The sequence below is a fragment of the Papio anubis genome, chromosome 7, assembly GCF_008728515.1.
Source record: "Papio anubis isolate 15944 chromosome 7, Panubis1.0, whole genome shotgun sequence".
Lineage (NCBI taxonomy): Eukaryota > Metazoa > Chordata > Mammalia > Primates > Cercopithecidae > Papio > Papio anubis.
This window is the reverse complement of record NC_044982.1, coordinates 39,101,712-39,117,668: the sequence shown is the minus strand read 5'-3', so window position 1 is coordinate 39,117,668 and position 15,957 is coordinate 39,101,712. Positions and strand designations below refer to the sequence as shown.

General features: G+C 46.8%; 2 protein-coding genes across 2 annotated transcripts in view; one reads left to right on the top strand and one right to left on the bottom strand.

Annotated features, from left to right (window-relative positions):
* Window positions 1-695: 695 nt before the first annotated feature.
* PIGH (phosphatidylinositol glycan anchor biosynthesis class H) overlaps window positions 696-15,957 on the bottom strand; it is a 74,884-nt gene continuing 59,622 nt past the window's right edge. Inside the window, exon 4 of the mRNA XM_031669096.1 lies at window positions 696-1,822. Within this exon, the coding sequence (XP_031524956.1) occupies window positions 1,781-1,822 (42 nt within the window). The 3' untranslated portion in view covers window positions 696-1,780. The remainder of the gene's footprint in view (window positions 1,823-15,957) is intronic.
* Window positions 8,939-15,957, top strand: part of PLEKHH1 (pleckstrin homology, MyTH4 and FERM domain containing H1) — a 53,980-nt gene continuing 46,961 nt past the window's right edge. The window contains exon 1 of the mRNA XM_009211791.4: window positions 8,939-9,139. The gene's annotated coding sequence lies outside the window, so the exon portion shown is untranslated. The remainder of the gene's footprint in view (window positions 9,140-15,957) is intronic.

Genomic DNA, 15,957 nt, shown 5'->3' with positions numbered 1-15,957 from the left:
TGGACCCCAATCCGTGTCATAACTGCTCATTTTTCACCAGGCTGAATTGAGCTGGCTGGTGTCCAGAACTCTAAGAATGCCAAAGGTCAGGTCATGAGGGTCTCTTGTGCTGCAGTTAGGAGTGTGGAAAAACATGGGTGGCTGTGGAGGGGTGAGAAGGGGTAGATGAAGGAACACAGGCTCAGGATTTTCTCCTTGAAGTTATGCCACTCCTACCCAGAACCTCCTGCAGTCCGGCCAATGGACCACACCCAGCTAGCTTCACTTTCCTTCTTTCCTCAAATGGAGAAAATGGCTGAATACATCATTTCTCTTGAAGGTTGTGAAATGGGCTTGAATTAGAAGTAGGGACCCAAGTTAACTCTGTCCCCAGACTTGTGTCTGCTCCTTCAAGTCTTGGACAACCGCCAAACCACAAGAACATACTGTATAATAGGAATCCAGTAATGCTGTTGTGGTCATAGTGTAATTGCTTTGAAGAGATAATAGGGATCCAGATAATATCAAAAGATGTGAGGCCCCTCTGATCTGAACATTGATCCCCAACTTCCCCAGGTCCCCATTACCATATCCCTCCCCAGTTTCTTAATGAGGAGAAAGGAGGCAGAACTCAAAGCGCTGGCATTAAACTTGAGGAATGGGTGGCTATGGGTGCACATTCTGGCTCTTGGACTGGCAGGTTGTGGCTTTATTGAGTTAGATATCAACTTCCCTGAATCTCGGCTTTCTACTTACTCATGAGGATCAATACTTTTAAAACATTTTAATAGCTTTATTAGAAAAATGATTCATACTCCTTGTAAAATGCTTACATAATATAGAAAAGAACAAAGCAGAAACTAACAAAATTATGTCAAATTTCTCCACTCAAAGACAATCACTGTTAACCTCTGGGAAAAAGAATTCTATCCGTATTTATATACATAAATATACATATAGTTACATGTATACAGTTTTACATAAAACAAATATTTTACATGCTTTTCTAGACATTGTTTCACTTGACATTAAGTAATGAATATCTTTCCTTGTCAATAAATATAATTCTTCATCATACATTTTGGTGGTTGCATAGTATTTCATTTTCTAGATGAATCATAATTTTAATACTTTACTTACTGGTCTTAACTGTTGGACATTTCAATTGGATCCTTTTCCCCCCTTTTATTTTGCTGTTATTGCTGCTATAAATATTAGGGGCAACCCTCACTCTTCTAACATAAATTGTGAGAAATAGTCGTGATGTAGCTCAAGAAAGGACACAAGAATCACAACATGCCATGTCAGTGAAAGGAGATTTAGAGTAGGAAAGGTCCTAGTAACATTTTAGTGATTCTCCCCACTATAAATGGCTACCAATCTGATGAACATTACTACACATGCACTTTATTACACTTGACAGGAAAATATATTTACAGAAAGTTACTTTGAGTATTCCAGTGGATTTATTTCAACACTAACAATTTTGCCTCCCAAAAGAACCCATGTTCTTCTCAGGAGTGTCTTTTGTTTTAGAGATCCTGGATCCACACAAGCATGATGCCCTGTGCCCAGGAAATTTCTGCTTTCAAGATCAAGCCATTCCAGAAGGCATCTGAGAGTTTCCCCAATGGCCAGTGAGGCAATGTGCAGTGTCTAGAAGCAACAGCAGCTGCATGTCAGCCCCAGAGCAATGCCTATTGGCTTTCCGTCCTAGGAATCTGCCTGCTCTGCTCCATCACCAACCTTATACATGAGACCTGTCTGTCAGCTCCACCTGGTTCCTTTGGGTGGGTCCACTTTAGTGTTTCCTCTTCTGGATCTGGACTAGGAAATCCAGAACCTGGAAATGCAGAATCCTTTTTAGAAATGTGCACTCTCCACACCACCACTCTGAAAACCCCAGAGCTCACTTCTACATAAGCAAAGTTCCTAATACAACTGGGAGTCGGTCTATTGCCAGCTCTGTATCCCATCACTTTATCTGTAGCAGAGCAAAGTGAATCCTTGACTCGCAGCTTGGACTTTGTGCAGAGGCGTCTCTTCCTGTCCCCTGCCTGTGTAACATGGCTAGGTAAGACGCCTGCTTGGAATGAGTGCCAAGCTGACGGTCGGTCTGTGCATGCTGCTTTCAGTCTTATGCTTTGCACAGTAGGAAGAGGTACACATTGCTTGGTGCCAGGTGCCTGGAACTAGGAAAGGGGAGAATACTCTTTCCATCTTTTCCTAGTCTTTTATCCAACTAGGTATTCTATCCCCCTTCCCCGAAATTATGCAAAACTGAACAGGATCAAAATATGCATAGTTTAAAGTCTCCACTTTAAGCACAGCTTAAATCCCCATTAATCACCACATTTGTAGGTGACCAAAGCATGCAGCAGTCAGATCAGAAGGGAACGGATCTGGCCCTACACCTAATTGGGAGCCAGAATGCTGGGGCTCAGGGTCCTTGAAGAAAACAAACAAGCCATCCTGGCCACTAGGTGGTGCTGAGAGATAGTCTCCAATTGCTGGCAGTCACGTCCAGGGCTTCCATACTGAAGGCAGGTTTGTCATCAGAACTCAACCCCTTTTACAAACAGGAGAGGGCACAGAGAGCTTCCTGGAAGGTATGAGCCCTGACACACCATCAAAAACACTGAGCACAACAAGGAGAAGTCCTGACCATCAAGGGAGATAACAGACCCATTGGTTCAGGCTAAATCACTAGGGGCAGGGCAGATGGAGCTGCAATGGCTAGGTCTGCTCATTCTGTCCATGGGTTTCACTTATTTCCTTTTCTGTGAATCCCAGGGTACTTGTGGCTCACTCATTGCAACCTTTCAGCCTGGAAGGTGCCCTGCAGGGGAACCCACACATCCCTGAGCAGAGGCAAGCCTCGAGTTGCTAAAGGTGTGGTCTTTAGAGTCAGGCAGGGCAGGGTTTGTGTCCTGGCTTGGCTGCTTGCTTGCTACCTGAGCTTAGTCACTTGGTCTTCGTGAGCCTCAGTCTGCGCATCTATAAAATGGAGATAAAAATCGCTTCAGCTCCAGAGAATTGTGAGAATTAAGATGATTCCTCCCCTTCAGCCCGGCAGCTGGAGGTTTCAGTGAGCCAAGATCGTGCCATTGCACTCCAGCCTGGGCAACAAGAGTGAAACTCCGTCTCAAAAAAAAAAAAGATGATTCATCCTAAAATGTTTAGTGGGCCAGGAACAAAGTTAGCCCTCAATAAATATTGGCCTTAAATGTTTTGATTTTTAATTAGGAGATTAGAAAGAAAGATTTCATTCGTTTGCAGTGCCCTGGAATGGCTGGCTGTGTCCCCAGTGTGTTTTGGTGAAGTTGCTTCTATTCCCATTCAGCAATTCTCAGATGAACCGACAATGTGTTGGTACCGCAGCAGCCCCTCATTCCCCATCATGGCCCTGGTGAAGTGTTCATTAATTCCTTATCTCCAGGCTGAGGATAGCAGCCATGAAGGTCCTGCTTCTATTTTACAGTTAGGCGGAGGCACAAAGAGTTGCTGAGATGTCCTCAGGTTGCAGAGCAAAGTAGTGGCTGAGCAAGAACTCACTCACAGCCCTGCATGCAGGACCCCACCCTAGACCTCTGGCCTCTTCCTGTCAGCAAAAGTAGTGGCTTTGAGGAGGGGAGGTCAAGTAGCAGGAAGAGGCCCTCCAAAGTCCAGTTGTCCTGTACTAAGCCACCTACTCCTCCACGCTCTCCCTCTCCTACAGTGGCCCACTGTGGACACTCGGCAAGCACATGATGAATGTATGAACACAGGACCCTAGCTCACCAGACCTCTCATAGTTCAGCTCTGAGATGGGCTGGTGGGGACTCAGATAGGATGGGGTAGGAGGATAAGGCAGGGCTGGGAGACTCCTTTATCTCAGCTTGGGTCTGTCTTCTGCTGAGGAGATAATAATAACAACCAGCATCTATTGAGTACTTACTGAGTGCCAAGAACTGAGCTAGGTGCCAGAGCTGGAATTTGAATCTGGAAGTTGAACCCCACTGTCAGCTTGAGAACCCATTGTCTACAGCGGCCACACATGCGTCCCAGAAAAGAAAAGGGTCACTGCCAGCTCCCTGACAGGCCTGGGTTTCCTTGGCTTCTTAGAGCCCTAGTCTCTCCCCACACAGGCTCCCTGGGCTGTTGGAGAACCTGCCACCTACTTAAAGCTGGTCCGTGCCCAGTTCCTCCCTCCCCCAGTTGATGTGAGCAGCCATTGTTCTCATCTTTGATGAAAACTGTTGGAGAAATAAGACAGCTGGTTTAAAACTAGGATGTTGCAAACTCTAAAATGATCTAGAATTGCAGTCAGATGGCTGGATTTACCTGATCTTCATTCCCTGAGCTCCACCAGCTCCCAACTCAGTTGCTCTTTCTCCCTCCCTCTACTGTCCCTATCCCATTGAGCCCGCATCCACCTGGCTCTCTCTTGCCTGAAGAACCTGCAGCTGCAGCGGACAGAGCATTTTGCATTGATATATGTTGTAATTACATCAGTTCTGCCCTGGCAGCTGCTCTCTGAGAAAATTAGTCAAGAGCATGCCAGTCAATACAGACCCCAGACTGGTGCGTGACAATGCAGACTCCTGGGCCCACTGATCTGAATAACTAGGGGTGGCCTGGAATCTATATTTTCACATCAGCATTTTATGACATGAGGTTAGATTTGGAATCACTGCCCACCTCCTCATTGGAATCCTTCTCCACCAGGCCCTCCTTCTATGCTGCTCCTCCTGGGTACCTTCCAGCTCCCTAGTCTTTGGGCACCTTGCTAGTCCTTTACACCTTCACACCTTCAACTTCCCTCCTCATTTCATAATATTTACTAGATGCCAATAATATGCCAGACACTGAGGCAGGCCCTTTATCTCCATCTTTATAATAACCCTCTAAGGAAGGAATTCTGATTCCTGATTTACAAACAAGAAACGCCTTCCCTCCCCTCCCCATCCTCTGCCTGGCTCTCTCTGGCTCCCATACCCACAGTTGCATGAAACAGATCATTTGCAGTGATGTATGTGGTAACTGCATCACTTCCACCCTGTGTCCCCTGGGCAGAAGAGCCAGGATTCAAGGACAGGCATGTCTAGTTCTAAAGCCTGTGCCCAGAGTTCATGGGTCACATTTGCCACACTTTCCTTCCTGGCACAGTGGCTGGAAAATAGCAAGTACTCAATAAATATTTGTTAGTGAGTAACTGAATGAATAAATGAAAGAAGAGTCCATACTTAAAGTTATAACACTTCCTATCTTTCCATACCCATCTCACATGCACACACATACACACTCACACACACACACTGAGGATTTAGCCTCTGGGCCATTTCCTTTCCTTCTTACCTGGACCTTCTCTGCATGTCCAATACTGTCTTCCTAGCCCCACCTGGATGGTGACTATTGACACTCTGCTCCAACCCATGGTTACTTTACCTCTCATGTCCCATGGTGGCTAATCCTGACAATCACCGAAAAGCCAAATTGCTCCCAAAGATTCAGCAGTAGAAGTAACCTCCTGACTTCCCTGTGACCCAAGGCAGAGAGCAGAAGCCTGGACTAGGACTGGCCCCAAGTTTCCTGAGAGTCTGAGACTCCCTTCTCCTTCTTCTCCCCTCTCTTCCCCTTCCAACAGCAACTGAGAACCAGGTCCTGAAGGCAGGAGGAGGAGATCCCTTGATTTGAGGGTTTTTTGGTGAAATAGGAGGAGGTCTCTTTGGAGCTCAGAGCCCTGCTCAGAGAAAGCAGGTGGGGATGGGAAGTGGGGCTTCTAGAAGGCTTGTACATGGGAAGATGAATTGTCAACCATTTCACCAGCTCTCCTAGAGTTATTCCTATCTCTCAAGCTATCTACTTATCCATTTCAATCTTATAACAGAGAGCTCCTAGACCTCTAGCCAATATTTGTTCAAAGAATAAATAACAAAAGCTTCCATTTATAGATCATTTGCTGCATGCCAGACAACATATTATCTCATTTAATCATTTCAACAACCCTAAGAGGCCAGAATTATTGCCATCATTACTTTACAAATGTGGAATTAATTCAGAAAACTCAAGCAACTGCCCCAAGGTCTCACCACCACTTAAGTGATAAAGCTTGAACTGAGCTCTGGCCAGTTCCAAGTTTCCCTTTCCCTCCCATGGTGCTATCCAAGGAACAAGGCCCAGACTAAGATGCTGTTATATTGACTCTGTAGGAATTTATTTTTTAAACATTTCAGCCTAAACCCTGTGGTGTGTGTATATAAAGTGACTCTCCTGTAACCCCTAGAGTGGTTGGTTAGCATCTGAAGTGCCCTAATCAGGAATCTGCACTCCAGAAAATGGGTTACATAAGCACTTCAAACAACATCAACATATACACCCAAGGGCTTAATGTGTTTAAGGGATGCTAGAAATAATCTTTTATTGGTGAAATAGCAGTTTTCAAAACATGGAGTTGGCCAGGAAGATTATTTGCCCTTGCATGAATGGAGTGTGAGAGCCAGAGCAGGCCAACTGCCTGACTTTCTTGAAGCAGGCTGTGTGACTGTTCTGTGCCAGCTTGCCAATACATGCATATTTGGCAGAATTTGGCCTTAACTATTTTTAATATCCCACCTGCAGGAGATTACAGAAAAGAAGCCTCCCCGCACCTCTCACGTCCTGTGGCAGCTAATACAATCATCGAAGGACTAAACTGGCTCAGACCAGTTGACAAGTCCCCATCCCGGCCTCATCTTCTTTCACAGGAGTGCCCTGGCATATCCTTCAACTCAGGCACATGATGGCTTTTCTTCCCATCTCTCTGCTCCATCCTCCATTCTCCTTTGTCAGGTCACTTGTAATAATAAGCTAATATCCAAAGAAAGGGGCTCTAGGGGTGATGGTGGGTATTATAGTCCCAGCTACCTGAGAGGCTGAGGCAGAAGGACTGCTTGAGCCTAGGAGTTCTAGGCTGCAATAAGCTATGATTGCCACCGCATTCTAGCTTAGGCAACAGAGCAAGATCCTATCTCTTAAAAGAAATAACAATAGCAACAACAACAAAAGTTGTAACTTGCCCAAGTCACATAGCTAAAAAGTGGAAGAGACATAACTGAAACCCAAGCCTCCTAAATTCCTAATGTAAGGTTCAATCCACCTCTATCACCCTCTCAGACTGCCAAAGGGACCTGCTCAGAGTTGGGCAATGGTGAGATGCACTCTATGGCCTCAAACTCATTGAAACTAACAACTGAGCTGAAAAAAATGTGGAGCCTCTTCTGCCTTCATCAGAAGTCACCAGCTATAGGGGAGAGCATGTTCCTCCCATTCCACTCTCCATGGTGCGTCCCTTTTTACTATATAACAAAGTTATATTAAATGAGTTCTGGGCCGAGGTACAGTGGCTCATCCCTGTAATCCCAGCACTTTGGGAGGCCGAGGCAGGAGGATTGCTTGAGTCCGGGAGTTCGAGACCAGCCTGAGCTGGTCTCATAAATGAGACCCCATCTCTACCAAAAAAAAAAATTGTTTTTTGCTGGGTATAGTGGCATGTGCCTATAGTCCCAGCTGTTCACGAGGCTGAGATGGCAGGATTGCTGGAGCCCAGGAGTTCAAGTTACAGTGAGCTATGATTGTGCCACTGCAATCCAGCCTGGAGAACAGAACAAGAACCTATGTCCAAAAAAAAAAAAAAAAGAAAGAAAAGAAAAGAAAAAGTGAATGAATGAATGTCTTCTTAGCAAAATCCAGAGAACTTGCTTTTGCGCTTCCTTAGGCAACTTCTGGAATGTTGAAGTGGGTAGCCTGAGCATTGTCCCACAAAATGGGGCTAATGTATCCCAATACCCATCAGCTATAAAGTCGTTTGCAAGTTCAGCTGTTGAAGACCCATTGGCCCAGTTAAGCTTTCACTTTTGGCCTCCTGCACTACCAGCTTTCGTTAGTGTCTGGGCTCTCAAAACTTCTCGGTGAGAATTGCCTGGGGAACTTTAGTTAGAAATTCAGATTCAAAACCAGGGTGGGGGTGTTCTTCATGGTTCCTGAGATGAGTCTTCCAAGGACCATTTGGAGAAACAGGCCCTGCTGGTATTTTGCTTCCGTTCAGGCCTTGACTGACAGAGAGCCTGCAGGGTTGAGGAAGAAGGCTCTGTTTTGAAAGGTGGATCTCTCCCTGCAATCGTCTCTATTTGCATCCTCTACTCCATGTTCACCTAACCAAATGTTGAGTTTTCCAGCCTCTCTGGGTATGAGATTGCTTTGGGCTATCTGAGATTTGCAAATGTCTGAGAACGAGGGGCACAGGGGCACGCTGATGACTGCCCTGCAAACTGCCGGGCAGGCGGGGTCCTCCTGGGCTCTCCTTTAAAATAATATATATATAAGCCAGCCCGGAGGCCCAGGCAGGACGATCACTTGAGCTCAGGAGTTCGAGTCCAGCCTGGGCAACATAGCGAGACCAGAGAATAAGTAAATATACATAAGCAAGTAAGTTACTCTCCGGGCTGTCGTAACTTCTTTTTTCTTATTCTTTCTCCTGCAAATTGCAACTCAGAACATTTGGTCTGCCAGACTGAACTAAGGACTTCTGTTCCAAATATCCAGACGTTACAGTTCCCACAGGTGGCCAGGCAAATGCTAGAACCTTTGGCGGAGAGGGTCTGGTCTTGTCCCGCATCCCGCGAGGGTCCCCTCTATTTGGGGCCAAGCAGATCCCCGGGGCGCTCTGGCCGCCCCTTGCAGCAGCTGGTGCGGCCTCCTCAGAGAGCCCGGGGCTGCCGCCCGGGACACCCCGCCGCCCTCCCCGCCGCCCCAGGGACTAGCCCAGCGGTGCGGAGAGGTGGGAGGCTGGAGCCTGCTGAGGTCATTTCCTGTGCCTCTCCGCGAGCTGCCTGGAGAGCCGAGCCCAGCGCTCTGCCTTTAAGGAGCGGGCGGGGAGCCGAGGGGAGGAGGGGGCCCGGCGGAGCGTTGAATGGGGCGCCGCAAGGCATGGCCGGGCTTTGTGCAGCGAGCCCACGGGCACCCCTCCCGCTCCAGTCTCGCCCCGCCCCGCCCCGCCCCCCCGCGACCCCTCCTGCGGGAGAGCGGAGAGCCGGCAGCAGCCTGGGACTCCGGCTAGAGCGACGCAGGGTCGGCGGCGGCGGCGGCCCGAGGGCGCCCGTGTGCCCAGTGCGCGGCGGGGACGGCCGCGAGCTCGCTGGAGGTGAGCGACCTGCGCTCTTGCAGCTGTGGTGGGCTGGGGCTGTGCCGCGGGGGAGGGCGTCAGGCTGCGCGCGGGGGACGGCCCCTCCGGCCGGGAGGACGATCCTGAGCAGGTGCCTCCCTACCTGGAAGCGAGCTCCCAGCGGCGGGGAGCGCTGGAGCTCGCGTCCGGCTTGGCGACCCGGGCGCCCCTGTGGTCTCGCGCCGCTAGGCCAGGAGGAGCGTCCCCCGGGAGGACCTGGAGTTGGGGATCGGCCAGATTCAGTCGCTCCTGGGAAGGGCCCTTGGAGCGGACGTGCAGGCTGCCACCTTGCTATCGGTGCTCGCTCCCTTTCAACCCTTCCCGCACCCTTCCCCACCTCACCTTAGGTTATTTCTTCTGTGATTTCTGAGTGTTCTCTTAGGGACCTTATGGCTTAGGCTCGACTCTTAGGAGCAGGTCAGCCAAGCAGAAAAGAAAACAGGTTGGGCGCCGAATGACACAGAGCATTGTGTCCTAGGAGTCTTAGCGAGGACTCGGTCGCCAGGAACCAGGGGACTTAGTGGGGGTGGCAGAAGCGGTAAAGATCCTCATCTGGAAGCAAACTGGGATTTCTGCTTGCTAGGATATCTCCTCTATAGCTTTTACTATGAATCGACCTCATAAAACTCTTTCAAGACAGAGCCTTGGTTCAGGTAAAACACCTGAAAGACCATTTAAAAAATTAAGTAGGAGAGTTATCAGTTCCTTCATCAAACTTTTTGGACTGTCTTCTGTGTGACAGACACTGTGTATAGGGCTGGTACCATCACTTAACACTTTATAGAACATCGGTATTAGTGTTTCTGCATATTATTAACTCCATTTTCCAAAGGAGGAAACTGGGACTCTGAAAGGTTGTGATTTAGGCCAGTTGCAGTGGCTCATGCCTGTAATCCCAGCACTTTGGGAAGCCAAGGCAAGAGGAGAGCTTGATGCCAGGAGTTCGAGACCAGACTGGGCAACATAGGGATACCCTGTGTCTACAAATAAATAAAAATTTAAAAATTAGCTGGGTGTGGTGGTGTGGGCCTGTAGTCCCAGCTACTTGGGAGGCTGATGATCCTGTCTCTTAAAAAAAAAAAAGTTTGTGATTTGCTACGGTCACATAGCTAAAAAGGAAGAGCCATAACTGAAACCCAAGCCTCATAAGTTCCTAACATATGGTTCAGTCCACTTCTACCACCTTCCCACAGACTGCTGAGGGGGCCTGCTCAGAGTTGGGCAATGGTGGGGTGCAGCCTGTGGCCCCAAACTCATTGAAACTAACAACTAAGCTGAAAAAATGTGGACCCTCTTCTACCCTCTTCAGAAGTCATCAGCTGTAGGGAATAGCATGTTCCTCCCACTCCTGATAGAAAAAAAAAAAAATCAAAAATCTGAAGAAATGTCTGGCAATTTAAAGTGTATACCACTTACCCCTAAATTCCATTTTCTGGGACTTTATCCTTCAGATATACTCTGATGTATATGAAATGGTGTACATCATTGAATATTCATTGCAGTATTGTTTACTTTAGTAAAAGATTGGAAACAATCTAGATGTCCATCAAATGTCATCTAGATGTCCATCAGATGATCTTCAATAAGATCATGTAAAAGTCACACGATAAGATACATTAAAGCTGTTACAAAGCGTGGAGAGAAAATGTGGCAGATATGTATTTTGATGCTGGAATATCTCTAAGTTATATTGTTGAGTACAGTGTGTATGGTGGGCCACCATTTTTGTGTGGGTGTGTGTATGCCACATACGTATGAATGCTTGTAGATGCTCTGAATATCTCTGAGAGAACACACAGAAACCCGTAACAGTGGTTGCCTCTGGGGAGAACTATGGCTGAAGTACAGGCATGGGAAGAAGCCTTACTTTGCACTATATACCCTTTTGTTCAATGTTCTAAAATAACTTAAAAAATCATATGACTTCCTCTCCAGATCTCCAGAGTTAGATCTGGTAGTGAGCACATCTTTTTTTTTTTTGAGCCGGAGTCTCGCTCTGTCGCCCAGGCTGGAGTGCAGTGGTGCAATCTCAGCTCCCTACAACCTCTGCCTCCCAGGTTCAAGCAGTTTCCCTGCATCAGCCTCCCAAGTAGCTGGGATTACAGGCATGCACCACCATGCCCGGCTAATTTTTGTATTTTTAATAGAGACAGGGTTTCACCATGTTGGCCAGTCTGGTCGAACTCCTGACCTCAGGTGAGCTGCCTGCCTCAGCCTCCCAAAGTGCTGGGATTACAGGCGTGAGCCACCGCGCCCAGCCCAGTGAGCACGTCTTTGGGTCACATCTCCTCTTAGGTTCTAGATGCTATTGGTTTGCCTTTTGTTTGCGGATAACAATAACAGTCATTTATTGAGCACTTAGTGTGCACCGGGCTTTTGTAATATCTCCTTTAATTCTCAAAAAGCCCTGGCTGGGCACGGTGGCTCACACCTGTAATCCCAGCACTTTGGGAGGCCGAGGTGGGCAGATCACGAGGTCAGGAGATTGAGACCATCCTGGCTAACACGGTGAAGCCCTGTCTGTACTAAAAATACAAAATATTAGCTAGGCATGGTGGCGGGCACCTGTAGTCTCAGCTACTCCGGAGCCTGAGGCAGGAGAATGACCTCCCAGGCAGGAGAACCTGGGAGGCGGAGCTTGTAGTGAGCCGAGATTGTGCCACTGCACTCCAGCCTGGGCGACAGAGCGAGACTCCGTCTCAAAAAAAAAAAAAAAAAAAAAAAAGCCCTTCATGATGTGATATATGAAATGGCCATTTTGAAGGCCGGAAAATGGTTAAATGTTGATGGTTTCATATGGTTCAACCAAATATTATTGTCCTCCTGCCCTCAATTTCAAAATGGAACTGAGTCTCAAAGAAGTTAAGCAAATGGCTTAAGGCCCCAGGATTATTTAGTGCCTGAGCTCATATTCAAACCCAGGCCTGTCAGTGCCAGAGCATGGGATCTTAGGTACTAAGCTGTTTCTCTTTGCTGTTTTTGTTCTCAAGGAATGTTGGACCTGGTTGTCCTGACCCCTTCTTTTGGTATCAAGGTTCCTGCAGCCTAGGACATGCTCACCTTTTCTGTCTCCCCAGACATTGTGTGGAATATCATGTAGGCACCCAGCAGTGGTCAAATGGATGTTGTTAGCTTGATCAGATGACAATTCTGAGATCAGAGGAAGTTGTCCCTGTGTCCGCTCATACCCTTCTCCCAGCCTCATCCCCAGAAAGCGGACACAAAACTGTTTCTTTCCCACAATTGACAGGTAGTCAGCCTAGTCTGGCAGAGCACTTTTAGGAGACAGTAGCCTGTCACTAGCAAGTGGAAGTCATACAGATACTCATACTCACACTCAGGGAATGAACCATAGTGAGGTAACATGAGAGAGCCCAGTGGAAATTGTGCATATAACAGAAGCTCCGTTGCCTTCCAATGCCTCCTGCATCCTCCACAAGATAGAGGCAATGAGCTATTTTGAGGCCTGTGGTGACCTCTGACCTCTTTCTTTTAGGCTCCTGTATTGATTAGCTACCTTTGCAGGGAGCTACCAGGATATTCAGGCTGTAGACTTCAGCCTCAAAAGCCACAATATCTTTATTCATCTTTATATCCCCAATCTTGCACACAGGAATCACTTAAAAGTTGTTTGAATTAAACTTACTCTTGGGGTTGGGAGCAGTGGCTTTTGCCTATAATCCCAGCACTTTGGGAGGCCAAGGCAGGTGGATCACCTGAGGTCAGGAGTTTGACCAGACTGGCCAACATGGCGAAACCCCGTCTCTACTAAAAATACAAAAATTAGCCAGTGTGGTGGCATCTGCCTGTAATCCCAGCTACTCAGGAGGCTGAGGCAGGGGAATTGCTTGAACCCAGGAGGCGGAGGTTGCAGTGAGCTGAGATTGCACCACTGCACAATCTGCCTGGGTGACAGAGCGAGACTCCGTCTCAAAAAATAAATAAATAAAATAAAATAAACTTAATCTTAGGCCAGGCGCAGTGGCTTAACACACTTTAGAAGGATGAGGCAGGTGGATCACTTGAGCCTAGGAGTTCAAGACCAGCCTGGGCACCATGGTGAAACCCTGTCTTTACAAAAAATATGAAAATTAGCCAAGCATGGTAGTGCACGCCTGTAGTCACAGCTACTTGGGATACTGAGGTGGGAGGGTCACCTGAGCTTGGGAAAGTTGCAGCTTCAGTGAACCATGATTGTGCCACTGCACTCCAGCTTGGGCAACAGAGTGAGACCCTGTCTCAAAAGAAAAAGAAAAAAAAAAGTAATCTTTGCATTTTATCAGTTTCTGGTCAAATCCTTAAACTTGCCAGAGAGATCCCAGGTCAAATTTGTGTTTTCTCTGATATAGGCTCTGAGTCTACAGTCACCTAATGACTCCCTGTGCCACCTTCCCACCCATCCTACTCCCAGCCCCTGCCTCTGAGGCATATCCCCACTGACTGCTGTGGCATTTCAGTTCTGGGTATTGGAGGATTCAGGGTATGCCAAAGCAGGTATCAAGACTATGGCAGTTTTCTGACTCACGTGCCAAGCAGTTTAGCAGGCTGGGTGCCGGCAGAATCAAGAAAACTATGAGTTTCACAAGACTGGCCAAGAGCTGGTCATAATTTTAGCTGGGTATTGGGGACATAGGGACTTATTGTACTATTCTCCCTATTTCTAATGTGTGATAGAGCATTCCAGAATAAAAATAGAAAAAAAAATTGAGCTGAGTTTTGTTCCCAGCTCACTTCTCCTCTCTCATTTCCCCATTTATTTTTGCCATTAATGTATTTATGTTAGTGTGAGATTAGTATGAGATATCTGCTACCACTACTGAAGCATCATCATGGGAAGAGGACAGTTGTAGATGTTAGGAGATCAGGATTCTTGGCCCAGTTCTGCTACGCCTTAGCTCTATGCAAGGCTCTAAGCAAGTCACAGATGTGATGAGTTTTCTCATCTGTTCATTGTCACTAATTGTGCTTGTCCTCCATCTCAGGGATAAAGAGAGAAATAACACACGCATCGCAATGCTTTGACAAGTTACAAACTCTACTGCACATGTAAGGTATTCATTTTTGCTCATCCTTGTGCATTTTTACGGGAGGTATAAGTGCAAGGTGACTTAGCAGGTGAGACTCAGCTTACTGGTATCTCCCTTATTTTATAGCTGTTGCTCAGACCACCTGCTTCTGTCGGAAGAGCCTCTGGGCCTTGGGTTTGGCAGCAGGCACCTTGCTCCTGATCTATTTCAAAACCTCTCTGCTCTCCTCACATGCCGAGGCAAGCCAAGCACGAGTCCCAACCTCCTCAGCAACTTGCCAGGGAGAGGATTAACCACACCACTTGATCAGTTCAGAACGATGATGTCATAGAGATGCTTGATTGGGGAAGGCATTCCCTAAACTAGGTATAATCTCAGATATAAGGGCTAGGCAGACACCAGTGACATATTTCCAAAGTACTTGGAGATTTTGATGATTTGGGTTTTCACTCTCCCAATAGAATCTAAGCAGCAGCTTTGACAATCAGTAAGAGGGAATCAATATTATTCACACTCTTTCAACTACACAAAAGGATTACGTTTCCCTTGCCCCTTGCTTTTTTGCTTTTACTGTTATTTCTTAGCCCTGAACTGAGTTGCAAGACTCCCAGGTCCTAGTCTCAGATCTGCTATTTTTCCTATTTATACAAGGAAAAGCAAAATCCCAGTAAAGGACAAGGAAAAATCAAACATGAAGCCTCCCAGCCTTCTCTGAGAGCCTTACAAGGTTCTGTTTTGTCTTTTCAGCTGTGATCTTAGCTCAGAGAAGGTCATGTTTTGTTTTTGTCTTTTGTCTTCCTGCCGTTCCAGTTGGTCCTAGTCTTTTGAGATGGGGATTGCTGGGAAGTCACAATGTAGGGATTGTTTAGATGACAGGGCTGGGAAAGCAGCGCTGAAGTCATGTGTTCTGAGGAGCCAAGAACCGAGCTCACTTGGTCCATCAGTGGTTTAATTGTTGGGTCCTTCTCTGCAGGTCTTATTTTTTAGATGAAAAGTCAGGACACATGGTAAGTGTCAGTGCTTGGGGAGATTACGGTGTCAGAATATTTGAGCCCAAGATGTCTTGGAAAATCTGGGATATAGGTTAATCCTTGTGCTAAGACTTCTGAAAGATCCTGGAAATGATTTCTGCCATTACCAAGTCTACCACACTCTTTGTGAAATTGGAATTCTTTTTATTTTTTGGATGGATAAAGAGCACAGAGTGGCAATGATCAAGGAATTTGGAGCGAATCCCAGCTCCTCCACTAACTAGCTGTACAATTATCTGTAAATTACTTAGCTTCTCTGTTCCTCAATGTCCTCATGTGTGTGTGGAAAACGGTGCTTACCTATTGTTTCACAGGTTGTTGTAAGGATTAAAGAGGCCACACATGCCTGGCATACAATAAAGACTCAATAAACAATAGCTACTTGTAGTGTATGATGGGAGAAAGATACAAATAAAGGTCACATGCGAGGGGAGAAGCACTATTGGTGATTAGCCCACCAAAGAGAGGCTAACTTTGTACTGTGGTAGTATCTGGCAACAGTACAGGAGGTGGCTGGATTTTCTGAGGCCATGTGGCTCCTGAGGAAGGAAAAGGGGATTTTTGAAAAGCAACAAATTTTTATTATGGAAAATTCCAGGCATATATTAAAGTAGAGAGATCATATAAAGAACTTCCATATACCCATCAGCCAGCTTCAAAAATTATCAACATTTTACTAATCCTGTTTCGTATATCTCCTCCCCTACTTACCTCTTACCATGAAGTATTTTAAAACAAA